This window comes from Kwoniella bestiolae, chromosome 1 (genome assembly GCF_000512585.2).
Source record: "Kwoniella bestiolae CBS 10118 chromosome 1, complete sequence".
Lineage (NCBI taxonomy): Eukaryota > Fungi > Basidiomycota > Tremellomycetes > Tremellales > Cryptococcaceae > Kwoniella > Kwoniella bestiolae.
This window is the reverse complement of record NC_089241.1, coordinates 299,136-326,294: the sequence shown is the minus strand read 5'-3', so window position 1 is coordinate 326,294 and position 27,159 is coordinate 299,136. Positions and strand designations below refer to the sequence as shown.

General features: G+C 46.9%; 10 protein-coding genes across 10 annotated transcripts; 2 read left to right on the top strand and 8 right to left on the bottom strand.

Moving 5' to 3' along the window:
- Positions 1-1,806: 1,806 nt before the first annotated feature.
- Positions 1,807-3,696, top strand: I302_100125 (uncharacterized protein; the record flags this gene model as incomplete). The annotated part of the gene is made up of 2 exons (XM_019190149.1): positions 1,807-2,077; positions 2,144-3,696. The coding sequence occupies 2 exons, from the start codon at positions 1,807-1,809 to the stop codon at positions 3,694-3,696; spliced, it is 1,824 nt and encodes a 607-aa protein (XP_019046897.1).
- Positions 3,697-4,065: 369 nt separating this feature from the next.
- Positions 4,066-8,996, bottom strand: I302_100124 (uncharacterized protein; the record flags this gene model as incomplete). Its single annotated transcript, XM_065869025.1, has 11 exons — positions 4,066-4,101; positions 4,167-4,252; positions 4,307-4,424; positions 4,502-4,596; positions 4,653-7,640; positions 7,838-7,880; positions 7,925-8,011; positions 8,063-8,356; positions 8,414-8,525; positions 8,582-8,701; positions 8,776-8,996. 11 exons carry the CDS (start codon positions 8,994-8,996, stop codon positions 4,066-4,068), a joined length of 4,200 nt encoding a protein of 1,399 aa, XP_065725097.1.
- Positions 8,997-9,507: 511 nt separating this feature from the next.
- Positions 9,508-11,522, top strand: I302_100123 (uncharacterized protein; the record flags this gene model as incomplete). The annotated part of the gene is made up of 6 exons (XM_019190147.1): positions 9,508-9,841; positions 9,902-9,975; positions 10,039-10,407; positions 10,466-10,914; positions 10,982-11,142; positions 11,200-11,522. The coding sequence occupies 6 exons, from the start codon at positions 9,508-9,510 to the stop codon at positions 11,520-11,522; spliced, it is 1,710 nt and encodes a 569-aa protein (XP_019046895.1).
- A 159-nt stretch (positions 11,523-11,681) lies between these two features.
- Positions 11,682-12,164, bottom strand: I302_100122 (uncharacterized protein; the record flags this gene model as incomplete). The annotated part of the gene is made up of 1 exon (XM_065869024.1): positions 11,682-12,164. One exon carries the CDS (start codon positions 12,162-12,164, stop codon positions 11,682-11,684), a length of 483 nt encoding a protein of 160 aa, XP_065725096.1.
- Positions 12,165-12,970: 806 nt separating this feature from the next.
- Positions 12,971-13,598, bottom strand: I302_100121 (uncharacterized protein; the record flags this gene model as incomplete). Its single annotated transcript, XM_065869023.1, has 3 exons — positions 12,971-13,034; positions 13,100-13,405; positions 13,471-13,598. 3 exons carry the CDS (start codon positions 13,596-13,598, stop codon positions 12,971-12,973), a joined length of 498 nt encoding a protein of 165 aa, XP_065725095.1.
- Positions 13,599-13,969: 371 nt separating this feature from the next.
- Positions 13,970-14,715, bottom strand: I302_100120 (uncharacterized protein; the record flags this gene model as incomplete). The annotated part of the gene is made up of 2 exons (XM_019190145.1): positions 13,970-14,474; positions 14,561-14,715. The coding sequence occupies 2 exons, from the start codon at positions 14,713-14,715 to the stop codon at positions 13,970-13,972; spliced, it is 660 nt and encodes a 219-aa protein (XP_019046893.1).
- Positions 14,716-15,405: 690 nt separating this feature from the next.
- I302_100119 (uncharacterized protein) lies at positions 15,406-16,118 on the bottom strand (the record flags this gene model as incomplete). Its single annotated transcript, XM_019190144.2, has 2 exons — positions 15,406-15,919; positions 15,982-16,118. The coding sequence occupies 2 exons, from the start codon at positions 16,116-16,118 to the stop codon at positions 15,406-15,408; spliced, it is 651 nt and encodes a 216-aa protein (XP_019046892.2).
- Positions 16,119-16,696: 578 nt separating this feature from the next.
- I302_100118 (uncharacterized protein) lies at positions 16,697-19,320 on the bottom strand (the record flags this gene model as incomplete). Its single annotated transcript, XM_019190143.1, has 11 exons — positions 16,697-16,789; positions 16,860-16,981; positions 17,068-17,170; positions 17,259-17,402; positions 17,455-17,598; positions 17,683-17,726; positions 17,799-17,918; positions 18,015-18,167; positions 18,237-18,276; positions 18,430-18,737; positions 18,936-19,320. 11 exons carry the CDS (start codon positions 19,318-19,320, stop codon positions 16,697-16,699), a joined length of 1,656 nt encoding a protein of 551 aa, XP_019046891.1.
- A 1,132-nt stretch (positions 19,321-20,452) lies between these two features.
- I302_100117 (phenylalanine-tRNA ligase, alpha subunit) lies at positions 20,453-23,506 on the bottom strand (the record flags this gene model as incomplete). Its single annotated transcript, XM_019190142.1, has 12 exons — positions 20,453-20,653; positions 20,781-20,840; positions 20,950-21,026; positions 21,096-21,187; positions 21,378-21,612; positions 21,716-21,831; positions 21,921-22,049; positions 22,154-22,246; positions 22,454-22,572; positions 22,674-22,766; positions 22,933-23,082; positions 23,333-23,506. 12 exons carry the CDS (start codon positions 23,504-23,506, stop codon positions 20,453-20,455), a joined length of 1,539 nt encoding a protein of 512 aa, XP_019046890.1.
- A 442-nt stretch (positions 23,507-23,948) lies between these two features.
- I302_100116 (uncharacterized protein) lies at positions 23,949-26,352 on the bottom strand (the record flags this gene model as incomplete). Its single annotated transcript, XM_019190141.1, has 9 exons — positions 23,949-24,363; positions 24,435-24,760; positions 24,891-25,141; positions 25,265-25,357; positions 25,443-25,539; positions 25,646-25,753; positions 25,897-25,987; positions 26,059-26,114; positions 26,302-26,352. The coding sequence occupies 9 exons, from the start codon at positions 26,350-26,352 to the stop codon at positions 23,949-23,951; spliced, it is 1,488 nt and encodes a 495-aa protein (XP_019046889.1).
- Between the last annotated feature and the right edge of the window lie 807 nt (positions 26,353-27,159).

The window sequence follows — 27,159 nt, the reverse complement described above, 5'->3', positions numbered from 1 at the left end:
AAAAGACTTCGTACATCCCGTTAAACGTCAAGGAGGATCATTGATAACGTACTGTACGTACTCTCCACAGTCTCCCTTGTACCGGTTGCGGGTTGTCCAGCTCTAGCATCATCATACCCACGTACCCGTCGACCTCCCGCGTAGGCTCTTCTTGTACCCGTCAATCTCCTACTCCCTCTCTCCGCTTTATATGCCAATTGCAGTGAGTTGGAATTGTTTCTGATGCGTGTCGCCACCGTGGAAGCGCGTCATCACTGGTACAGTACTGCGAAAGCGGTCAAATGAATCAAAGAAAGCTACCGAGGCGAGACATTTCGGTAACACCCTCCACTGACAACCCTAAGATCTTATGACTGTGGGCTCAACACCTCCATTCCGCCTTTATTACTCTGATTGCTTGTATATGAGGTTCTGATTAAGGATTGCAAGGATCAAAGTGCAGTAACTGTGCCTGCCCCGAAAATGCTTTTCCCGGTTCGGACTCAATAGCAATCGAATGTACAGTAACTTGTGACTGGGGCCTTTCCTCGACCTGGTTGGAATCGTTCTGACGTCTTGGGTGACGGGAAGGTCCAAGTACGGTAAAAGATGTTTTACATTTCGTGAAGAACACAGACAAGATCTCACACGATCATACATATACAAAACCGAATGGGAAGTCCCCAACATAAGAAACTTTTTCCCCCTTTCTCAATCTACATTCCTTGTTTGTCATTGTCTTATCCATCGATCCGATTCGCGGCTCTTGTTTGTATTCCAGCATTGACGAGACGAGACATCTTTCTCGACACAACAGTAGATCAGTCGGATCATCCGAATATCATAACGCTACGCTTGGTTCGGCATCCTCCAGATCTCATAAATAACTTGCAATCCTAGAACAGACACAAACAGGCGTTCTTCCTGTTTCACCTATTGTTCTTTCGGTGCTTGGGAGCTTGGCCTATAACAGTACATCACAGAAACAGCGGTTCACCCGAAATTACAGGACATACCTACCAGAAAACGATTCGTATCACCAAAGAACTGCAGATCAGGTCGCCCAATAATTGTCTTATAAGCACACCAAGGTTTTCAAGTAATTCTCAACTCACTCTTGAAGAGTCGACCGGTGTCACCCAATCGAACCATTTCGTCATAGTAACAGTGAAAGACAAGAAGCATTCCCGACTTCCAAGGTTTCGGTTCTGCATGGTTTCCTGGACAAACCGACGAGGTGAATTTGAATCGTACCACCCACACAAGTGTGAATAGCTTGTCATTCACAACGCTCGCCATTGTCATCAAAGGAGCCATTGAAAGTCGTCAACAACGACCACGAATCATCCGACTTTGCTGTCGATCCACAGGCCTCTTAGTCCTTTTTGGAAACACACGATAACGTTGTTCAGAGACATTCCCCTCCACCAGGACTCGGTATACGCGATTGACTTTGCGTTTTTCTTGTCTCAGAGTTGTGACAAGTCTTCCCCCAGCGCGATCAATACCCGATTACTTTGTGTTCTTCGTTGGAATACCGAGACAATAGCAGTCTATACCCGACAAAAGAAAACGAAAAACAAGACTCTCGGGACAGTCATACAAACAATACGACTTGCTTCACCATTTTCATTGGGGACAACTTTACATCGAACAGCTTATATATATATATATATATATATATATAGTCATCATCCTGCAACAATGTTCACCTCTCACACTTCACCACATTCACCTTTCCAACCTGTCTTCTCCTCCAACACTTCACAGTACCCCGAATCCCCCTCCTTCCCATCTCAACCCTTCTCACATAGAATACGCTCAAGTATGTCACATCCATTCTCCACCAATTCCTCAGCTTCCAGCTCGCGGTGCGCCAGTCCATCGAGCTCATGGTCTCCAGCCATGTCACCATCCCCTTCGATGTCCTATCATTCTCGAGAATCGACGGCCGAAAGTGTAGACTTTTCGACCCCCTCGTTATCTCGACGTAGACATGGTGGGGGCTTTTGGACATCATTGATACACCATGGTAAACATGCTTCTAAAGAAGTAGATCATTCAGAGGATGAGATGATGCAGGTCGATACCGTTGCCGGTGAGTGGCATTTTGCCGTCGATCTCTGTATCCGCCATGTAACTAATATGACAATCTCTCATGCAGATTCATTCTCATTCACTCCCCCACCTTCAAGACCAGTATGTTCCATATCAGCAGCATACCAAGATTCCGAAACATCCTCTCTGATCCCACCATCGTTCTACCCTGGTCAATCTATCCCTGTTGTTCTGACCTTCGAACTCGACCGATTCTCCTCTTTGCCACATTACCTCAACCCCACTTTATCAATGTCATTGATCGGTACATTACACCTCCCAAACCAACAACCACGAACGATCATCTGCGTTTCCGTCTCATTGTCGGAAGGCCTAGCATTGTGGGCTCGTGATGCTCAGCAAACATATCTCCGAAATCCTCCTCGTCCTAGCGAGTGTTCGATCGATCCTACCTATGGATTACCGGGTGGTACCTACTCTCTACCACTTACTGTCCAAGTTCCCTCCACACCAAGATTACCACCCTCATTCACCGTCCGATCATCCTCTTTCGCCGTCACGTACGCCCTGACAGTCACACTATCATGCGACGACCCCGCTTTCCCCAATGCCGGTGCCAGAGTCGTACTGGCAGATACCGCGAAACCATTCGAAATGATGCCTGAAACCCTCCCGACCAGAGCACCAAGATACGTCCCCTCATCATTCTTCGTCAAAACCGACCTACCCATCGAATCCTCTTTCGTAACTCCCGTTCCCGGTGAAAATCTACCAATCTTACCTAGACAAAGCGCGAAATGGACCATCCACCCTCATATACCCACGACGACCTATTCACCCACTTCGACGATTCCATTCTCAATCTCACTTACTCCACCTTCCATCTCCGACTTACAACTGGAATTACCAAGTGGATATCAGCCCTTACAGCCCACCACGCAGGTATTGATCCGCCTCGCACTAGTCAGGAGAGAACATTCCTCGCTATCCAAACAGGAACCACTAGACTCCCAAGGAAACGGGTTGGTAGTGGAAGAAGAGATAGTCTCGAGATGGGGATGGATCGAATCTTCTTCAGAGGATAAAATCAGATTGAAAGACATCGCATTACCTCTCTTGCCTGATGGGAGTAACACCTGGAAACACGGCATGTCAACTATGTTGAATGTGAATTCATCGAATACCTCTCCGAACGGTGAAGAACCAGGAGTGAGCGTTTCATCGACCTTCCACTTGAACGTCACTTTAGCTTTCCTGTCCATCACACCCGGTTCTCCTGTTCTCTCCGATTACCTCCCCGCAGGATTCTCCGATGCCAATGACCTGCCAATTGAGATCCCCCAGCCTGGAGAATTCAGCGAACCCCTCTCTCCAAACTCTGCGGGGTACTTCAATATATCGAAGTTCAAGAGATACTTCCCCGGAACAGTCAAGACCCTCCCTCTGCCCATCGTGGTCGGGTCGGTATCGGAGCCAAGGGGCGCAATGCACAATGTCAGATGGAGCGATCTGCACCTGTCTAGAAATTCAAGAGGAAGGGAAGTAGGACGGATGATTCATGGTGAATCCCTGTCGATGGAGAACGGGTGGATGGTACCTCCTCCTTCTTATCACGAAGCTATCAAGACGGTCCCTTACGAATATAAAGTAGACATTTAGTTATAAATATATTATCACGGACAATTGGATCTAGCATATCATAGACGAATCTGTTCAGTATTTTCATCCATATCTTGTACTCATCTTGTCTCGTCATGTCATAGTATATCATATCTCATTGAACTCATCATTTGTAGCTATTTCTTCATAGACAATCTGCATCGTGTCTTTCTCAGTCATCCATCGCGCATGTATCTTGCATCGTTCAAATGATCTCTCGCATGTTTCCGCTTGCAAGCATGCCGTTGTCGGCGTTCGCGAACAAGGCAACATCATCCATAAGGGTATGCAGAGTTCATTACGCCATATCTTTTTGTATATAAAATCGGAAAACATGACTCGAACTATTCACATCTTTGCTCTATCAACCTATACACTCAATCTTACTAACTGTTTGACTCCGGGCTGTTACAAGTGGTTGACCATCAGCTCCGCATTAGTATGTGACTCAACTGATGAATGTGACTCACCACCCAAGTTGTCATATCACCCGTAGCTCCAGTCAACAACTCAACATGCATCGCTAAAGCAGCATTCCAATCCTTTGCAGCGATGGCTGCAACGATGGAAGGTCAGCCTGGATATTTTGTGATTAGTCCCTATAACTCACCTTTTGAGATATTGTTCAACAAGTCCAAAGCTGGTTTGGGTACCGATTCATTGTTCAATCCATCAAAGAGGATATTCAATCTCCTTTCGGTATCCTCAACTACCTTCTTCACGTTAGGCTAATTATACCATATTATTTCATCAGCAACGAGTCGTAGTACACTACGAATGCAGTTTTGACTATATATGTACTTACAGGGAAGTTCTTTTGCTTAACGGCAGAAAGCTCATTCGACAAAGTCTCAAAGACAGGTCGTGAGGAAGATGGGATATGCGATCTATCTCCAGCAGCTGCAGATACATGGTGTGTCAGCTATGTTCACGGGATATGTCATTTGTGAACTCACGGTGAGTAGGTTTGGTAGGAGCAGCTGGTGGCTGCTGAACCTCTTGTTGAGCAGGTTTGGGTGGTGAATTTACCATCTGAGTTGGTGGTCCACCATGTTGCTGCTGTTGTTGGACAGAGGGACTCCTGCCTGGAGGAGGGGGACCAGCCATTCGCGAGCCCATAGGTGGCGGAGGTGGAGCTTGCTGCTGATTAGGCGGTGACATAGCCTGAGGAGGTCTCTGTTGAGGTGGTGGTCTGATCTGTCCTGCAAGTGGTGATCCTACTCTACCAGGCCCCAGAGGTGACAAAGCCCTCTGAGGAGGAGGTCCAGCCATTACGCCTGGGGGAGGCGGTCCGCCTTTACCTTGTGGTGGTGGAGGTGGTCGAGCGGCGGGTGGCGGCCCAGCAAGTGGTTGCCCACGAGGAGGCGGTTGTTGGAATTGAGGGGGTGGTTGCTGCTGAGCGGGAGGGGATGCAACTGATCTTGGAGGAGGAGGGATCTGTTGAGCGGAAGGAGCTCTTGGACCACCCTTGGGCGGAGGGGGAAGGACACCAGGTTGAGGAGTCTGACGAGCAGGAGGAGGGGTGAAACCAGAAGGTTGGGCTTCGAAGGGATTAGGCATATTTGGGAAAGGAGAAGTGATAGCTGTAGGCTTGTTAGCTTCCTTGTTAACCGCACTTTGAGGTCGTTTGGGTGCAAGACTAGGCGCATCGTTCCATCCAGGAATATCCCTCCTTTGAGCAGCGGGTATAGGTGGTGGAGTATTTGAGCTTGGTCCATTTAACGATCCAGCTCGAGGTGGAGGGGGAATGACCTGAGGTGGGGCGCCGTAAGGCTGTTGTGGTGCACCATACCCTTGAGCTTGTGGTTCATTAGGTCGATAGCCGTTTGCAGAGTATCCGGAAGGTTGATAGGACGAAGCTTGCGAAGGGGCATAAGGATTCGATTCACCATATCCTCCGTAAGACTGCTGTGATTGTGGGGCAGGCTGATATGGCGCTGAGGTTACAGGAGGCTTGTATGCGTTTTGAGCAGGAGCGGGGGGAGGAGCATACGCCAATGGTTGTGCTTGACCGTAAGGAGTAGGTGGTTGTACAGCACTGTAAGGACCAGTAGAGGAAGGAGCAGCACTGTACGGGCCAGCTGTTTGAGGAGCGTACGTAGAAGCACTAGCAGAAGCATAAGAAGTAGAAGTTTGAGGTTGTGCCTTAGCAGCTCCAAAGGCTGAGTTGACGGAAACGCTTCCACCTTGGACACCAGCAGCTGTGAACAATCTATCCCTAGCTTTGTCGAGCTCAGATCCAGCGGCACCTGTACCCTTATAATCTGACGGGGTCATCTTGACAAATTTAGCGGCAATGTCGACAAGACCTTGAGTAGCCAGGAGATCGGCGTATTCGTAGTATCGATCGTACAGTCCAGCCAATTTGTAGGTCCTAGCACCTGTCTCAGCAGCAACTGCAGACTCGGTAGGAGTAAGAAGGTCTTCGTCCTCATATCCTGTAGCAGCTGTGAACACTGCTACTTTCTCGATGAAGGATTGAAGAGCTTGAGCGTGAGCAGTGTATCGAGTGGTATCGGTTGCTTCCTCCTCTTCAGACATCTCGTCAACCCAGATGCTCACCACTTTCTCTAATCTTCTTGCAGCGAGGTAGCATAGAGTGGCATCCTGTCTAGCGATCTTTGCAGACTCCTTCGCTTCTGGACTATCAGAGCCAAAAAGAGTTCGCCATTTGAATTGAAGTCTTTGACCAAGCTGTTCAGCGAGGGTGCTAAATTCACTTTCTTTGGCGAAGGTGCAAACGACAACAAAGGCAACTTTCCATTCTCTAAGATCAGCGTTTTGAACAATGTCGACGAGATCTTCGGTAACGATCGATTGGAAGACTCGGAGGAAGGGAAGCGACGCGGTCTGTCGAGCGAAGTAAGCCTTTTGGGTGGATTGAAGGAGGTCAGGACCACCTCGTACAGCGAGAAGTAATGCATCGGCGAATCTCTCGGAAGCGAGACAAAGGTCGACAGCGGATTTGAAATCACCCATCACCAAAGCTTGAGTGATCAATTTATCGATGTCGCTTTCTCCCTCAGGGTAGATCTGGAAAGTGTTCTCTTTGGTGATGATTTCGTCTCTGACGGAAGAAGCTCGACTACCGATGGTTGCAGCCACAGACGAGTCGACGAATTCATTGTTCTTGTGAGGGATTATGCTGTCGAGTTGTGGATTTCTGAGTGAGCCCGAAGCCATGGAGGAGAAGAAATCGGCAGCGGCGGCGGCGGGAGTTCCAGGAGCGTGATCATCGTCGAAAAGGCTCTTCTCGTTGGTGCCGGTGGCAGAAGCTGTTTCGGACTCCTTGACACTGGCAGTCTCATCAGCGGTCGAAGTAGCTTCTTCAGGCGTCTTCTCAACTGTGGGAGTTTCTACACCGGATTCATCCCTCTCATCGGTCTTTGCTTGATCTTCAGATGGTTCTTCCGTAACCGTAACAGAAGGGAACTTGCCGATAGCATCTTGCACCTTCTTGATGACCTCGTCCTTCGAGAACCCAAGCAATTGAACTAGCTCATCGCGTGAATTTGTCTTGAACAGGGTTTGAAGAGCTTTCCAAGCATCATCATTGCTACTTGCCCGTTCTGAGCAGAACTCGGCGAGCTTCTCCTTTTCACCGGCGGCAGCATCCAAAGCTGTAGCTCTATCGATGACACTTTGTTCCGTGGTGACTGTGCGAAGATGAACGACTCCACTTTGGTGTTTACCCGAAGCACCAGGTAGGTTCGAGGTAGTGGCGAGTAAACCACCGAAACCGAAAGTAGCTGAAACCGGTCTTCGGAGCCATTTGGGAGGTTGTTTGAGGGAAAGAACATTGGCGGTGTCATTGGAAGGCTCTTCTTGACTCAAAGCACCGAAGATATCATCTGCAGAAGCTTCTTCGTTGAGCTTTTCGGCTGGCTGAGAAGGCATGCTGGTGGTTTGAAGGGAATGAATACCGATGTGACCATCAAAGGAAGCTGTAGCGAGAAGATCAGGATTTCGTGGGCACCAGGTGGTTTGGAATGACCAGTCGTTGCTTGCAGGAAGCTAATAAATCAGCGGTGTCGCTTGACTGGCAAACTCACTTCTCCAATGATCTCTCCACTCGAAGGGTTCCAGCAAAGTGTTCTGTTGTCTTTACCACACGATAATAAAAGATCGGCATCTTGCTTACACCAAGCAACGGAAAGAACACCTTTATGATGACCGCTAAGGATCTGTGAGGATGTTAGCGGAGTTGCATTTATATGTGGCCACTCACCTTTTCTGGTGCTCTAGTATTCCTCAAATCCCACAACATGATAATCGGAGATTCATCGTCTTCAGAGGCAGTGATCAACCTCGTAGCCTATTAGGAATCAGCTTCAGAAACCAAACACACGATGGACACGTAACTCACATTTTCTGGATGCCAACAAACATCACTCATTCCTCTCCTTTTACCCATTTGCAAACCTGCTACACCACCAACAGTCTCCATTCCTTTCGCAGCACCTCCACCGTACTGCAAGCTGACGATTTCCTTCCCAGCCTTCAAATCCCATACAGACGTGTAACCTGATGAAGAGGAAGCCGCGAACACCCGGGCGACGGTAGGGTTCCACTGGAGTGAGGTGATTTCGTTTAATTTGGTAGATGTAGGACCAGGAGGAACAGGGGCGTTGCTTGGATTGTTGAGATCGTATATGTAAAGCTATGAGATGACACCTCGTCAGCTTGGCCGCTAGGACAAGTTGATTGGACAGCTTACCTCGGCATTCACAGCACCCGTTAACAAGAGATTCTTCTGGATCTGATTGAAGTCGAGACCTCGTACAGGACCGGTATGCTTATCGCTCTTGAAGATGCGAGCATCATCGGCACTACAGCACCTGTGGTCAGTTCCTGATATCCCTCTGTAGAGGGTGGTGACACTCACGTTGAGCCAGACAATATCTTCTCTGGATCGAACAGGTTGACTTCACCTGTCTCCATACCAGCCGCAAGAAGACCCTTCGAGTGAGCTGCAGATGGAGCTGACCACGCGAGTCGATTGAATCTAGATAAATGTGAGATCAGTTGAGATCCTCCATGACCCAGTCCATTCTCACAGGAAGAACGGCTGCTACTCACCGACTGTTCACGGTTATACTCCCTTGAGCAGCTTTACCCTCACCACCGAGTCGAATTCCTTTCTCATCTCCGAAATCTGGTGCCCAAATCTCCAACTGACTTTCATTGCTGAAGTTCTCATCCAGAGCACCCGCCACGGCACCAGTCGCCAGTAAGGGGGAAGAAGATGATGACTGGTCCCATGCGAAGGTAGCTGTCCTTGAGATATCTTTCAGCTTCATTTTCGAGGTGTTCTATGACGCACTGCGCCCGGATGGTATAATTAGGATTGCGTAGAAGGAGAAGGGTGTAATTATCAGACCTCTATTCTATGTCGAGGTTTCAAGTCCGGATAAAGAAGAGGGGGGGATATAGGAAGGGGATATTGAATGAATATATGGTGTATGGTGGGGTATATACACACATATATATACTGCTGGTTATGACGAGGCATGTTGAACCGACGTGCTCGTCCAAGGACGTGGCGCCAACCGGAAGCGCGCCTATTATGGGATCTTTGACGTTGCGTGATCAACGAGCCTAGTCATCATGCCCTTTTGACTGATCGCGTACCTAACATGGTTGTTTTTTTTCCACGTGTCATCTTCTGATTTTTATTTTGAGATATATATTTTTCGAGGTCCAGGTTGAGAGGTCGAGCATCTTTTGCTGCATATAGAGACAACAACGTACATATCTTGGATCGTATACCAAAATCCATCATCCATTGAGACCTTAACAGCACTCAGCAAGATGCCTGACCCATTCTTCCAATCCGACAAGAAACGAAAACGAACCAATCGAGCTGGACCATCCAGATCAAATGGCGGCGAAGGACGTCTACTGCCTTATGGTAAAGGACAGAAAACGAAACCAACTAGAAGAGCCGAGAAAGATGAAGAGCTCTCATCAGAGGCTGAAGGGGAGAATGGTGGGGGCGACTTGGATCTGATGGATTTTAGAGCTGGAAGAGAAGATGTGAATTATAGTGATGAGGAATTGATAGATCAGAATGAGACTGCTGCTGAGAAGCGAGTCAGGTTGGCTAAAGGGTATTTGGCGAAAGTCAGAGATGAGGTGGAAGCTGGTAAGTTCAGCTGCAGAATGCCCTTCAAATTCATCTGTAGCTGATCTGGGTCATACCTAGCCAATGCAAACACCGACTACGATGCCGCTGAGATCGATAGAGAATTAATAGCTTCAAGGTTACAGAGAGATGTTGTAAGTAATTTTTTCTCAACTGCATGTTCCTTGTAGCTCAAGCAGCTATATACCATCTCATAGGCCGAACAATCAGGCAAAATACATCTGTACATCGCATCCCACGCCACCTCAATCACCACCCGTCTCCTGTCCACATCACCCCTCGTACCCACTTCTGCCGCTTTGACACCCAAATATCTCTTTGTATCCACCAAACGAGGTTCGATCATCAGATACGCTACTTCAACGCTCAAGAAGATTGGTAAACCATTCGGACAAGCTGTAGGCGAGGATGGTGGACATAAAGGAGAGATCCTGTGTATAGCTGCAAGTGAAGATGGAAAATTTGTTGTTACTGGTGGAAGGGACAAGGTGATTGGAGTGTGGAATGTGGAAGGTGATGAACCTGTTTGGGTGACGGGTTTGAGAGGGCACAAGGATGCTGTCACCGTGAGCTTACACGTTGCTCTATCATTTGAGTGTTTAAGCTGACATGAATTATTGGAAGTCGATTGCTATGCCCACATTAAACAACCCGTCTCACCATATCCTCTCTGCATCCTTATCCCGACATCTAGCCTTACATTCCCTAGCGACACTATCAGTCATAGATACATTCTTCGGTCATCAGGATTCCATACCATCTGTATCTTCCCTGAAACCCACTCTGGCGGTCACTGCCGGATCAAGGGATAGGACATGTAGATGGTGGAAAGTTGAAGAAGAAGTACAGCTGGTCTTCAGAGGAGGTGGTAAGACCAGAACAGACCAAGCTGGTTTGTTACCTGAAGAAAGGAAAGAGAGATTAGGTGGGGGTTGGACAGAAGGTGTTGATCCTGCTGAACAGGCTAAGAGGGACAGGAAAGGTAAAGGAAAGAGTAAAGAATTTATAGAGGGTAGTATCGATGTGGTGGAGATGTTGGATGATCAGCATTTCGTTTCAGGGGGAGATAGCGGGTACGTTAGCTCCATCAAGGTTTTCGGTTTGTCGAAGACTCACCAAAGCTGACCCTGACATTTCCAGGTCGATATCATTATGGCACATCGGCAAGAAGAAGCCCATCTTCACACAAGCACTCGCACACGGCTTGAGCGATTTAGTAGATAGCGACGATCATTCAATCAGCGGACCTCGGTGGATTACTGCTCTGGCGGGACTGAGGGGAACGAATCTCTTTGCATCCGGTAAGTCGCTTTTCTCACAAATCGCCTCTTCATTTCAAAGCTGATTTTGCTTTGCAGGTTCATACGATGGTCACATCCAATTCTGGGCACTCGATTCCTCACTTAAGAATTTCTCGGCATTACCACTTACGATCCCGATGCGAGGATTCATCAATTCGATACAGCTTCTTTCTTACCCTACCGATACTGTCCAACCTTCGTCTTTCCCCGATACGACTGATGGTGATACAGGCAAGAGGAGTAAGAATGATATTTACATTGTCGCCTCTGTAGGCCAGGAACCTAGGTTAGGTAGATGGATGAACGATAAGAAAGCTAAGAATGGTGTAGTGGTTGGAAGAGTGGAGTTGGACGATGAGGGAAGGAAGATGATGATCTAGTTGATGATAGCATATGCATACCTTCGTGGTTTATGACGATTCGGTTAAGAGACAAACAGGGATCATGTAGCCCCGTCCACAGTAACACAATCACTAGGTATCATCACCATGAAGATACATACAATTCATTTGGAATAAACGACATGTTTCCACCACAATTCAACGTCGAGGGCTAAACTCCTTCGCCATTTTCTCCCAGTTCACATCCATTCGATGATCTTTCTTATTCCAGTAACCTTCCCTATTCGTACCCAATTGACAGAGTAATCCAACCAAATACGGCACAGTAGGCTCCAGTACGTCTTTTGCAGAGATATCCAATAGAGTCATAGTGTTGTGCTTGAAATCTTGACCCATATTTTCTAAAGCCTTTCGTGCAAGTTCCAAATTATTTTCATGACTTGCAAAGCAGAAGATCTCCCAAGGATATCTCTTTGTCATGTGATTTAACCCGTTTCGGACCCGCTCGCTGACCACCGGAGTGTCCCACTTGTCTGCTAGAGCTAGCATGGCGGGAACTGCAGGCCAGTCAGATATAGTTGGTGCAGGGTATTTGAGCATGAAGTCGAGGAATAATTCCAGGTATGAGAAATTGGCATCCATGGGGATAGGTGAGGATTCCAATTTGGGGTCGCCAAGCATATCTCTGAAGACGGAGTGCACCATCTTTACATCAGCCACATTCAATCTGTCAAGACCAAACACAGATGGACCGGTAGAATACATGTCTGCTTTGGCAAAGAAGAATTACAGCATAAGAGTCAGTCATTCCTCACCTGTGTGTTTTCAACTTGTAGGAATGCACTTTGAACAACATATTGTCCGAATTGGTAAGGGTGATATCGGCTGACTCGTCATTTTAGCCTGCAGAGTATCTTGGATTATTCTTCAGCGACATATTGATACCAATTTATCTGATCTTGCTGCCCCAGCGTTTTAGATGGACCATCACATGATCAATATTGCGCTGAATATCATTCTGCCCAACCCATCAAAGTTGGAGTAGACTGAAAGATGCGCAAGTCTGAAAGCAAGATGACGAAGACCTAACGACCCACGTCAAACCGGATTGGCAAGATATAAACCTAGAACAAGGAAGCCGAGTATTACCACCAGGTGTTTCAAAATCATTTCGGAAGCATTCACCAGTTCAGGCATTTCGAGACATATTCCTGGACGATAGGAGACAAGATGCATTTCAGTAGTTGCACCCCAATCAGCTGCAGTCATCCACTTGAGTCATGGAAGCGCTGCTCGGAAGAGTATAAATCATATGTATTTATATATAACACGGGGCAATGCCGGACCTTTGTATGGTATTCATCCTGTTCTCTTCTGAGAGCGAACGTCAGTCGCTCCAGCGAGTCGAAATAGGAATGTCACTCACTGGATAAACGGGCGCATAGCCTTCAGCGATGCCCTTCCAGTCATTAGTAAAATGTGAAGGACTATATGATGCGGTGTATTGTGATATCGAAAGTTTCCGAATGAGTCCCAGAAGGTAAGACAGGGCTATCTTGGAAGCATCTTCGTGTGACAATGTGTGTATACTCATCTGCCTACGATTCACGTCACACGCCATACAGCTCAGAGCATGTTTTGCCAATGCCAAACTATTTCGCTTGCTTGCCAAACAGAAGACTCTCCATGGTTCCGATTTGGCTTTTTCGTTCAAGACGACCCAAATTCGTTCGCTCGCCACATCGCATTCGTATTGATCAATCAAATCTAACACCTTCTCAGCCTGTGGCCAGTCGGATATCGTGTGTGGTGGCTTGTTGTGCATGAGATCAAGGAAACAAGTCAAGTCTTCCGGGCTGGCATCGATAGTCATAGGGGAAGGTTTGAAAGCTGGGTCGCACAGGATGGGTCGAAGAACCAAGCTAAAGAAGCACCTATGTCATGAGCCTCTGATGAATCACAGGCTTCCATAAGGTTTGTTACTCACCTGTGAGCTTTCAGCATATAAGAGTGGACTTTAAACTCTGTACCATCCGAACTGAGAAGGGTGACGTCGGCTTCATCGGAGTTGTATGTCATTGACCTCAGAGGACTGTCTTTGGTAGCATTCGACATGATGCTTAGTGGGTCACGAATTCTGGTTACAAAAGGTGTAGAGACATGGTGAAAATGAAAATTGTAACTTTCTCAAACGAAAGAAGAAGGGGGTCAGGCGATTATTAAGGTTGATATATCAAGAAAGCGAGAAACACACAGGACGGAAAGTGCACTCATTTGCATTCATACCTTGCAATACGACGTCCAAACAATCTGTCTATCTAGGATGTGTTTTACAATCTGTTGAGGTCATTCCCAGTAAACCTTCTCTCTAAACTCAGGTCACAACCCAGATTTCCCCAAAATCGTGTTTGACATTCGTACCCGTTTCTTAGACGAACCCAAATGTCCATTAGCATCACCCAGCCGGTTTCAAAGAGCCCGATAACTCAGCTACCTCCTAGGCGTAAATTGTCTCCCCAGTAATTCCAGTCCTTCTCAATCAGACCAGATTTCCAAACCAAAGGTGGCTCCAGCATATTACAAAGAACAAAATATCCCAGCAAATACGGTAAAGTGACCTTCGAAGCTTCCTCCAACGAAATATCACTCGAGATAGCATTCTTCCGTTTCTTATCTGATCCAAGACATTGTAAGGCATGTCTCGCCAGGAGGATATCATCATGATGACTTGCGAAATAGAATGCCTCCCATGGTTTCTTGGGTGAGAAGGACCTCAACGCCTGCATCAATCTCTCTTTGATGATCTCGCACTCATACTTCTCGCAGAGGTCTAGGAATATCTCGGCCTGAGTCCAGCTCTTGGGTAGAGGAACATGGGCTTGATACATGAAGTTGAGGAAACACTTGAGGTCGGCTGAAAATGCGTCGATTGGTATGGGTTTTGGGGCGGATGAGAAAGAGGGATCCCCAAGGAGATCTCGAAAGACTGCACTGTTCCGGTTCCAGTGATCCTCAGCTGATGTGCTAACCTTGACCGGAAGGATACTGAAAGTAGCAGGCTTGAAATTCACGCTCACCTATTCGCTTGCAGCATATATGAGGGTATATTGATTTCTGCTTTGTCCGAAGTGAGGACGGCGATGTCGACGTCGCTCGATTTGGATTCTGACGAGAGTCCTGATATCGACTGGCGGTCTCTGAAAGTGCTCAGGAGCGTTAATAGCTTGCGCATAGCACAACGAAATGGTGAAAATCCTTTGAAGAGCTGAGGCTCAGCACGATTAAAAAGAGAAACCGCATGTTCAGCTCAGAAGAGGTTGTGCAAGGACAAAAGGTCAAACCGAACGGTCAGGCTTGCGACTCCTATCAGGCGTTTTCACTGTAAATGAAACAGACATCAACCTTGATTGGAAGCTGTGTTCCTCAGCTACGGTCATCGAATGAACAAAATTCCGCATCCCGTTAGCTCTGCGCAGACAAGTTTCATATCGCTCGGTCAGTACCAAAGTGGGGGACCATTTGGGCACCCCGAGTACTGTAGTTTCCATTCCTCTTTTTGGATGTTGCAATGTACAAGATGACAGAATTACTGCCGAAGTGTCAACCTTTCTTGTCATTCTGGACTAGTAAACGGTCAAAGCAGGCTATGGCGACACCCATGTGCAGCCAAATCGTTTAAAAGTACAGAGAAGCACTTTGTGAAATGCATTTCAGGATGTATACATGGATACATAAAATTTGATCCCAAAGACCTCATAGTGACAGGGGCTTTGTTCCGGCGCAGGATATGGAAACATGGAAATGATTTTGCAACGAGACGTCATGGCTATGACTGGACTGAAGGCGATCATCAGCATGGTGCAAATGCCTATGCAATCTCAGTGAAAAGCCGTAGGAAAAGAATCGACTCACCTCGTCCAGCCTACTCCCTCGGCTGAAAATGTTTCGCGACCTTTGCCCAACGTTCGTTGACTTGACTTTCCGAATACCCGTTCTCGAGCGTATAAACCTGAGTCTGTTGGATCTGCGTTTGCTCAAGCAACGACAAGAGGAACGATAGATCGGCCTGCTTCGCCATCGCCAAAGGCAGCTTACCAGCCGAGATCAGGTGCTTGTCCTTGCATTTCGGCATGAACTCTATGGCTTGTTTCGCCAGATCGATATCCCTGTGTTCACCCGCCAGAACGAACGTCTCCCACGGATCGGTATCTGCCACTTTCTTGAATTGTGCGAGCATCAGTTGACGCACGAAGGGGCATTCGTATTGATCACAAAATGCGTAGAGGGTTTTGACCTGTTTGAGCGAGAGGGCTTTCTTGGGTGGTTCGCCGGAGACCATAATGTCAAGTAAGGCTGTCAGGTCTCTTGAATGGAGGTCGATGGGGATGGACGAGTTTGTGAAGGATTGATTGGTGAACATGTCTCTGAATATCTCGCTTCGTCTTGAGATGAGTCCAAATTCCATGCAAAGTCACAGAGCATAAGAGAATGAACACACCTATGAGCTTTCAGATAGAACGAATCCACCTTGAATATCTTACTATCGTTACTACATAGTTCCAGATCCGCATCCTCTCGGTTGTACACCGAAGAAATGGTCCTCGAGCGTCTGCTACGCTTCTTTCTGGCGCTCATGTCGTCGATGATCTTATGATACTCGACCCTGGTAGCTGATCATCTGTGCACTGGAAATGAGAGGAAAGGTACTCGCAGTTCCAAATCACGGATCACAGTATCTCCCCAGGCGTAGACAGCCTTACTGCTGACTTCGTGAACCCTAACACGTCATATTTTCAACCTTATCAAGGTCATGCACGCACATTTGCTAGATTTTGATGTCGACTCCTCAATGATTGACGCGACTATGCGCATGCTGATCTTGCTAGCCAACGAGGCAGTATCAGGCTCTCGTCTTCGAGGCGATATTTAAAATAGAGATGACATCCTTCAGGAGCTGGAACATCATCTTGACTCACCATCACTTACCGTCAGTCTTTGTCAATTGAGTTCGGCTAGAGACATGTATCTGAATCTGCGCTTGTCGATAGTATTCGCTAGTTTTTCAATTCAGCCCGTACTCGAGAACAGAGCTTGCCTACCTTGTCAGAATGAGTCGCGCTCCATTCAATGGATTCATAAACTATGATACAGTATATCCATAAATCCCAAAACCATATAACACTACAGTGCAATAAACCACCAAATCCCCTCTATCATTCACCCGTCGACTCTTCCGACGCCGAATCTGATCCAAGCGAATCTGCTATCAATCTAACAACCAATTCCGTATTTATACTTATTTCTCCCTGTCATCATCTTATCAGCCAATGAGTCCTTACCATTTCGGACATAAGTATAAAGGGAGATTAGACCCACCTTATCACGTTCATCACCTTTCGTAGCTCCCGTTTCTCTCCATTTCTCCTCTGTTAGGACTTTGTCACCTTGGACTGCTATGTATTTATGGTTCAAACCTGTCGCCAGTAGTTCAAAGTCGCCTATAACATTACAAGAAGTAGTCAGGTTCTGTTTCTTACCAGAAACACGAACGGAAAGAGAGGAAGATCCCTGAGTAGAGACTTACGTATAAATCCGCCGTCTTCGAACAGTTCAATGACCAGCGAATCCTCCCTCGGTGGCATCCAAAGTGTCGTGAAGAGTTCATCACCATGTAGAGATACGACCACCTATGATGACGATGATATCAGCCCAAACGATCTGATCCGAGCAGGAGTCCAAGTGAAAGGATAAGAGAGAGAAAATTGAGATACTCACCTGGGCCCTTCCCATCAAATCGACCTGACGAGCCTTACTCATAGCTGATAACCTCGCCACATGAACTTCAGCAACGTTCGTCAAGCTCATCAAACCTTCTACCAGGGCATCATGATCGGACTGCTTCATCTTAGGGTTCTCCTTCTACCAAGATGAATCAGCAACGAAATGCAACAGCGTGTCAGATCAGACCCACCTGCCTGTCTACGTAGACCACCACTGGCAATCCCCTCGAACCGATCTCCGAATGCTCATCTACACCCAACGAGCGCATGACGTTGGACCTGATGGGATCCCAGAATGATCGGGTGGCTGAGATGGAGGGTATGAGGGCGTTCATCTGTTGTATATGGCGAGTGATCAGCATTGGTCGCAGTATGGGAATGGCGGGTGAGACCGAGTGAAGAATCGATAATAGACTCACCTTTCCCCATTTACCTACTTCTCCTCCTGATGAATGGGCAGCCCCTGTTGCATCGAGTCAGATCAGCTTGAGTTTCCCCTTCATAAGATAGCGTGGTACGAGACGGTGCAACTCACATCGGTCGATGATCACAACCTTCTCCAGCAATATCGGCAACCCAGCGGTATTCCTATCCTCCCATCCTTGCTTATCCTCCACAGAGACTGACGGTAAAGCATGAGCCAGGAACCAGGCGTCTAGCACAAGAAGACGTCACATTAGCTGATCACCTGGGTCAAGACATGCTCATAACGTGAGGCAAGAGAGCAGTCGAGGAAGGCAGAACTGCTCACTTTCACCCCTATCATCCCTCCAGCTAGGCTCAGCACCACAACGAGGAAACCATATTCGTTTGGGTATAGATTTCGACGTTGAGTACGGCATAGTAGATGCCAGTACTCGAGTCGCTCCTAGGAAAGCTTCGAGGACAAAATGTCGGAAGTACACTATTGGCAGATCAAGGCGTCAGTACCGAGGCCCGAGATACTCGAGGGGGTGTTTGGACCGAAGCTTACCCAGATAGCCATCAGGTCCAGGAGGATCGTTGAAGATGTACTGTGTATTCAACTGGTCAGCATGTCTCGAGATTCAATAGGAATCATGTCCAGGCCCTGGAGAGACCGAGATCGGACTCTCTGCAAATATGATGATGATGTACATGGGTATATCCCAGCTTCAAACAATCATATAAAAGTGATAGACACTCACAGTTACTCCCCCCAACTTATATCCCCTCCTTCCAATCTCATCCCTCCCCACATCCTGATCCACAACTTTCCACCTATCTTCCCTCGCCCCTTCTCCCCTCTTTTCACCCGACAAAACATGCTTGACCTCAGGAAATGGGTTCCGTTTCGGTTTGTTCGACATTTGCTCCTGAATCTCCAAGTCTAGCTGATAAGCGTCTTCGTCGTCTGTCGGCAGCTCTATTATCTGACTTGCGTCCGAGGGAGATACAGAGGTGAGGACGGAGTTTATGAGATACATGTTGGAGAAGACTTGATAGCCTGGTGTGCCTGTGGTGTATGCGGGTCAGCACGGATGAAAATAAATCGATAGTATATGATCTATATTGAGGGAGTATGGTCTTGCTCTGTCTGTGGAGGTACCAGTTGAAGAAGGAGAGGGGTAACAACGGGAGTAAAGGGAGAGTGCATAGAGAGTATGGGGAGAGCGACATAGAGAGTAACATAGAGTATAATAAATGGACCCACCCCCTTCATAATTCGTAACCATCAACTCCCACTCCAAATCCACCCAACCATCTTTCCCCTCCCCCGCCCCACCCTCACTCTCATCAGAGTAAGAGCTATACCGCCCTTCGAACCCCCCATCTAATTCGTCCATCCCAAACTTCAAGTTCGCATCTCCCTGCGCCAATCCCATACTATTCCCTCTCCACTTGCCCAACCACTTATCAGGCGATTTGAACCACTGTCCCGCCGTGGTAGGTACCGCACTTCTTTGACCGCCGGATTTGTGGTCATAGTCCTGATCATCTATGATATCAGATGAGATTATGAATAGGACCATTATCCCAAAGGTTATGAGGAAGCTTCGAACGATTATCCGTTTGGTGAGGTATGGTAGGCCTATCATGGTTGGTGAGGGTGGTTCGGGTGATCTCTGTCTCATCTAGATTGTAGTGAATATCCCAGTTGGTAGACGGGTGTAATCCAGATATGCTTTGTCCCTCCAGCCAGTATCGCAGGTCAATTGGTCGATTGTTGGTTGCGAGGTTACAGCGGAATAACAGAGCAAAGTAGTCGTTGTGATTGTCGTAGGATTATCCATCTGATCTGACTTTGGGCATCTGCATCTGCATGTACGCGCCGCCTTGTCGCGTAGTTGGATATCTAATTCGTATTTCCTGCTTCTTCCCAAGCATATATGAGCATACGTTCCAGACGCAGACGTTGGATATGTGACCCTTCCTATGTCCTATGTAAGGGATATCAGATTGTACTGTATGCAAGAGATGATGTCTATCTTCTCCTCTTACAACCAACAACAACAACTAACAAATTTCTGTTGTCCGTGCCCTCAAATCAGGTCCATCGTTATCAGTCTAAACGCAATAAAGTTCATAACGTTATTCTCATTAGCAAGCTGGAATCCCAAGTGTCCGGGGCGTTATGTAAAGGGATTGATTATCTGCCAAGATGGAGAGATGTCTCACTGGACGAGCAGAGTACTCGTATGCAAGGAATGGCAGAGGGACAGGGAGGAGGACTGAAAGAACAAAGGGAGTTCCTCTTCGTCGACTCGGAGATAATTTCAAGGAAATAAGCATACACATCTTTCTCTCCTTGTTCCCACCTCGTCATTGGGCAATCCATGTTCACCCGAATCCTCTCCAATCTCCCTCCCATCTTTCGTACAAGTATACAGCGAGGAAGCGCCGCCCGGTCATCTCTCTTCCATATCAGGGTCAAAAGGTCTCTTAGCGTATTCCATCAACGGAACATGGGAACAGGAATGTCCGGAGACGAACTTTATTGACGCTGACACTCTGTTCAAGCGGTTAATTTCATAGAGAAGAACCAAGATATCCTGAGAATGTCTAGGATGGATGGATCCACTCGACTGTGCAGTGTCTACAGTATATGCATTGATGACCTGACTTCACTGATCTCTTGCCTCTCTCCTCCTTCTATACAGTCAACAGACGCTTAAACTCTATTTACCTCAATCCATGACTCAAAGTCACACGACACGAACCCAATCCTGATCAGTCATCACCCTTCTCCAATCTCACCGCAGCCCTCTTCTTGACCTGATCCAAATCAGTCTTGTGACCCACCAGAGTCCTTATATCCGATATCTTGTATTTGATCATGGTAGGTCGTTCGAGGGACATACCCCATCCCAGTACTCTGACACCTTTGGGTAGACCCATGGGTTCCAACATCTCAGGTCGGAAGATACCAGACTGTAGTGTGGGAAGACAACAGGTCATCAACGAGAAGTCCTTAGTTCAAACAGGGAACATGTTGCAAAGTGACACTGCTTAGTCAAACCAAGAATCGGGTGGACAGCACGCGCAGAAGAAAACTCACATTAGCAATTTCAATCCATTTACCCAATCCCTCATGCCACGAGAAAACTTCCATACTGGGCTATAACCCAAAAAAAGCAGAAACCATCAGCACTTTACAGGTCTCATTGATATTCTCCGCATTCCCACCCCATCAGGGCAGAAGAGGAGAACAGGACAACAGGACCCACCTCGGTGTAAGGGTTATAAGCAGGCTTGAATCTGAGTTTATGGTTCCCAGTCTTGGCGAAGAACTCTTGCATGAAAGCTGCGGACAAGAGCAAAAAGCATGAATCAGCATCGCCGTGTTTGGGTTTTGATATAACAAACAACTTACCAATCAAATTACCCAAAGTGATGTTGTAATCAGCAACTACACCTTCGACCTGGTGGAACTCTGCCAAATGGGTAGCATCGGCAGTTTCGTTTCTGTAATCATCGTCAGCTCAATATCATCATTGTTTGTCGTACAACAATCTTCTAATAAGTCATGAAGCAGAAGGACGACATATGCGATAGTTGATCGGTAGCTTCGATGAGACCCCAGTGACACGGGGAAAAGGATGAAGGTGAAGAGAAAGGTGAAAGAATGTAAGAGAACCGGATGTATAAAACCCACCTGAAAACTCTATCAATACTATACATCTTAGCAGGTTTAAACCCTCCCTTCTGGTTTGCCAACTCATACAACATCGCAGTCGAGACAGCAGTAGTGTGAGTACGCAATAACAGCTTTTCGCCTTCCTCTTTTGAGAAGGGCGCTCGGTAACCTATCGATCCGAATCCACCTTCCTCGTGTACTTTTCGGACTCTCTGGTAGTATTCTTCATCAGGTCGGAGGGATTTGACGGGGTCTAGAATTGAATATATAAATCGTTAACATGCGGAAATCTCGCAAATGAAGGCTGTGAATGGGATAGGGATTCGATGGGTTAGAAGCGGAACACGGCCACTCACCTTTTACGTAGAAGGTATCTTGCATCTCCCTAGCTGGATGTTGCTGAGGAACGAACATCGCATCGAAGTTCCAGAAAGCAGATTCGACGAATCGGTTGGTAGGCATTTCGGTGAAACTGGAGTGGATCGTGGATGAGCAAGATTACTCTAACGTGGAGCAATAGCAGGAGAGGATATTCAAAAATCAAATTGAGCAATCACTCACCCCATGTCGAAGAAGATATTCCTGAACTCCTCTCTAACCTTCAACAAGGGATGTAAGGCACCTCCATCGGTAGGTTGTCCAGTAGCAGCGAAGTTGTATTGCTTGAATGATGAGTCTTTCCATGCACCGCTGTGAGATTTCGAACGGGTGTCAGCGAAATCATCTTGATCTAGTGTAAGACTCCTTCAGGCGCAGGACTTATGTATGGCATGAAGTAGGAAGAAGGAACTCACGATTGTAACATCTCAACAGTAAGATCAGTCTCCAGCTGCTTAACCTCTGTTGAGAAGTTTGACCCTTTCGTGATGGAGTAGTGGATGTGTTTTCTGAGAAGTGTGATCAATGATCAGCTCAGTACGATACCACAAGAACACACTTCATATCATCTGGAGTTGCTGATCATGCCGATAGACATGGGGGGCGCAATGCAAGGTATTCCATTTCATTCGACCAAGCAAGCGACACGACCTTTCTCCTTTCACGCTCTTCCCGCGTATATGACACTCCTGAATTTGACTTGAAAGCCCACTCACTTGGGTTGGATCAACTTCCTCTTCTGCAACTCCTTAGTCACACCCTCCCCACCGGGATGATCACCTTTTTCATTGATCTCTCGAAGTTGGTCGGCAGTCTCGTCCGAAGGTGCTTCGACCTGCATCACCCAATTTACAAAACACAATCCAGTTAGCATTAGGCGATATGTGCAGCTTGATGACGTTCAATGCAGGAAATGCTAATCAGACAGTGACTTACAGCTCTCACGAACCCATTTCCATCCTTCGCTATCCACTTGTTCTTGAATGCTCGTGATTGACCTACTTTCGCTACGTCCGGACCGACGAGTTTCTGCGGGAATAAGGAGTAGTGAGATCAGTATGATCCTTGGAAGTACAGCCACGGCGGAGATCCGGTGCAGCCAAAGCGGAGACTCATTGATGCCAAAGCAGAGTTGTCCATTGATTCCATAAAAGATAGCGACAAGTTCCATGACCATTCAATTAAGCCGACTCACCTGCAATTCCTGCACAGTAACAGGTTCGCCCTGCCCCTTAACAGGCAGAGCCTTCCACACTCTGATTTCATGCGATCCATTCTCATTTATCGTCCTCCCTTCGTCGGTGAGTGTGAAAGAGGTGGTGGTGATTTGCTTGTACTCTATCATCTGTGCGAGGTCATAGTAAAATAACAAGGAGGATTAGCATCATGAGTCTAGATACAATATTATTATTCCACATATCATATGTATCGTGCAACAGGCAGCTCAAGGTCAGATCTCTTGATCCGATCCATCTCTTCCTTGTCCACACTTCATCATCTCAAAGCCACCACAATCCCTCTACACCTCCTCATCCACCATCCAGTCCTTCCTCAACGCCTTCACACTAAAAGCAAAAACAAAACCAACCACTCACCTCTCTACTTTGTAAACTGTCCAACACACCCCTAACAGCCCCCTGATCCTCAGCACTATTCAACACCCTCCCATCGACGGCCAATTGCCTTGAGTCAGGGATGAACCCGCTCGAAGAGAGAGTCTGGAGGATGAGGGATTGGATAGATTCGGGCGATGGCGATGCTGCGGTCATTTTGTTGTTTTTCCCAGCTATGTCAAGCTAAGCTACGTGCGTTGTTGTAGAGGTTGTGTGCTCGTCCGCTCGTTGATCTGAGAAGCTGTAGGACTAGCTATAAGGATTAGATGAGCTTCGAGGTAAGGGTATACGAGATCAACAATTTCAACATTTCTACAGTGGTACTCAACTCACCGCACCTAGACCAAAAAAGCTCGGTTCCCTCCGACTGACTCGTTGGATATTTAGGCACAACACCACCATCGTTACAGCATTCGCGCGCCTAGTGAGGAGTGCTCTACTTACAGGCGAGGCATATGTATCTATGGTCTCTTGGTGTTAACACTATGCAATTCACGTGTGAACTCGTAGTATACCAAAGCATAGCATATATAGCATGTCATCCAAATTATACATATAAAATACAAACAAACAAACACAAACATCTATCTATAGTAATCTACCACCCATGATTATTATTCCCCCCTCCGTACATATTCTGATGTTGATTCTGGTGGATCCCATAACCAAACCCATGAGAAGGCGTAGCTGACAGCGGAGAATCATAAGCCAATCCCGATCCTGATCCACCAGAGTTTCTCATGTACCCCTGATTCCCATACGGCGAGGTTCGCCCGGACTGATGAGGTGCGAATCTCGATAAGTCCGATTGAGATCTCGAGGGAGGGAAGGAGGGTTGAGATAGATCGGAATGGGATCTGGAAGGAGGGAACGACGGTTGGGACAGGTCGGAATGGGATCGTGAGGGTGGGAAAGATGGTGAAGGCGAGTATGGTCTGTTAGGACCTGATCCCTGTACAGGAGGGGGGTACGATATGCCCACAGGAGCAGCATTCGCAACCAAATTCGACGAACTACTCCCATCATTTCATTTACATCAGCTATACTATCCCAAATCTACTTATTGAGGAAGAAAGTAGCTCACCTTCCATAATCCTCTGCATACCCATTCGAGCCATACAGAGATGTCAATCCACCAGGCGGAGGATACTCATACCCATTCAAAGAGGACGTGTCCAATCCACCTCTACTGTTCTCGGCTTTTCGTCTCGCCTTCTCAGCAAGCATATCTTCGTCGTCCATTGAGATCTGAGGGAGGGTAGGCTGAGGCATCACATCTTTCATTGAATCTCCTTTTAATCCACCTTGAGCCATCTTCTTTTCCATGGCTGCGTTTCGGGCGATACGTTGTCGTTGTTTCTTCTTGATTAGTTCGGAGATTCGCTTGTCTACTTTGTGACAGACGTATTCCTAGGTTGCGTTGCAGTGGTGTCAGCTATGTATTTATCGTATTTGACAATCCAGCTAGAGTTTATAGCCGTGAATGGGGAAGAGAGAATGTGCAGATCACATCGATCAAGTAGTTGGACACCCCACTCACCTTCAGATTCCCTTGGATATAACATAAAAGCGGGACATAACAAACAGCGGCGACAATAAGCAACAACAGCGAGCCCGCAAAGATCAACACCGTCGCAATCATGGAAAACAGCAACATCGCAGTGATAGCGGAGTTATCCCAATAAGCAGGGATATCGCTCGTTTGGAATCCATAAGCGTAAGCGAACGAGTAGAGAACGAGGGCGTTGATGGATTGACGGGGTCCATCGGCGAGGAGGAGACGTTTCCAGCCTGCACGAGCGAGTGTATCAGTGATGTCTCTCATATATGATATACAATATACTACATACAATATACAATAGCGAAAGATCAGAAGTGGTGGAGACAGATGGGAGAGGTGGATGTTTCACTCACCCTTGAAAGTGAAGAAGATGAAGAACGCAAAATCATCTTTCTTCTTAGTGGACCCTTCGATATGGCAGAACAAACAGAAATTGTCGTAATTGCCTATTGTCAAGCAAACGAATGATCAGCAAATCCATAACCACTATAAAGATGGCCACTGTCAGTACCACATTAAAAGACAACCCACGAAAAGAGTAATAATCGTTCGCCATCAAATTCGTAAAAGCATAAGAAATATCCCTTGAATCGATAACCTGCTTCGCTTTCCAAGTTTCATATGCGAGCTGTGCGAGAGACCAACTCAACAAAATCAGCTGGCTGGATCCAATTCCTCAGATAGCTGATACAGGGTATATATGTGTGTATGGTAGAAGAGCTGGTCAAACTCACAAGCAAGAAGGAAAAGATGATACATCCCACGAAAACCCATTTGGCAATTTTGAACTGCACGTCGATCGCACAGTTCGCTCCGCATTTCTGACCAATCGAGTTTGTCCACTAGATATAGATAGATCAGCAAAGTGACTTTCAAGTGATAATGGCTCTGTGTCATTCTTCCGGTCAAATGCCAAAGAGATACGCATCACGCTCATCGTCGATTAGATTACATTGCATCTGATCGAACCAAAGGGTACACTCACATGATCAGCGAGAATCATCGTAGACGCCGTGAAGATGTCCAACCCGTACACAGCGATGGATTTCAGTAAGAAGACATATTTGAATATGTACCTGTTGCAACGAACGGTACACATGGTCAGCTATGTGATGTCTGTTTCACAGTTGAGCAGAGACAGACTCACTTGATCCTCGTCCATATATCTGTTTTGTGAAACTCCCTAACATTGACGAAATCGAACTGTGTTTCATGGTATTAGCATTTCTCCCATGGATACTGTCCACTCTTCTTATCGAGCATCCCTCTCATCCACTGTCGAAATGATATGCTCAGATAGCGTTTCCTTACATTTCCATCCGCATAATGACATGATATCACACGATCGTCCTCATACCCTCAACAACCCGCAATAACACACACAACCCACCTTGTGATCCGGTACGACCTCCCTCTTCCAATCCGCCTCGCAGCAGCACATATTGTGTATCTATATGATGTTGAGTGTCCAGATAAGATCAGGTCGGGTAGATGAAGTGTGATTTGTTGGTGTCGAAAAGTAAAGAGCGTAAAGTTGAATAAAGGGCTCTCGACCCGCGAGGTGAGGGTGGGAAGGGTTCCTAGTATGTATTTCCGAGATCTAGCCAACAAGTCAATCAAAAGTTTGTGTTTTTCGATGGTTGATTGTGAGATTGTGAGATTCAGATTGATGGGAATCGTATACTCCAGTCGATGATGATCAGATTGAAGATTGGTTATTGACGATGAGATGAGACGAGACGATACCAAAGGAAGTATCAAAGGATCTCTCTTTTCTCGTAGTTTCCCCTCTACTAGTGTAGTGATCTGATGGTGAGAATGAGAATGAGAAATTCGATCTACCAAAGGGAACAGATGACCTTGATTCACGGTACTTTGTTGTTGCTGTTTAGTTCTGGACAACGAGTTGAGTCACAGATCACTTAGCAACCCTCCGCACCTATCTTTGACCCATCATCACAAACTCACAATACGTAGTAGTATCTGATGCTGCTCAACAGCTATGCTATTCTTCGTATGTATCTTCTACCAGAGAAGTGCAATAAAGTATGAGGTATGGTATGTTGACAGAAAGAAAGGCTGGATCCAAGCGTTGTTTCCGCAATCGACTGTCGTGCTGCGCGTTGTTCCGTCGTCGTTCAAGTGGGGTAATAGTAAAAGAGCGTGTAATGTATGAGTGAGAGTGAGTAGCAGACTAGTATATGCAAGTAACGAGTGGATGATATCGATGAGCAGAGTGTAGTAGTGA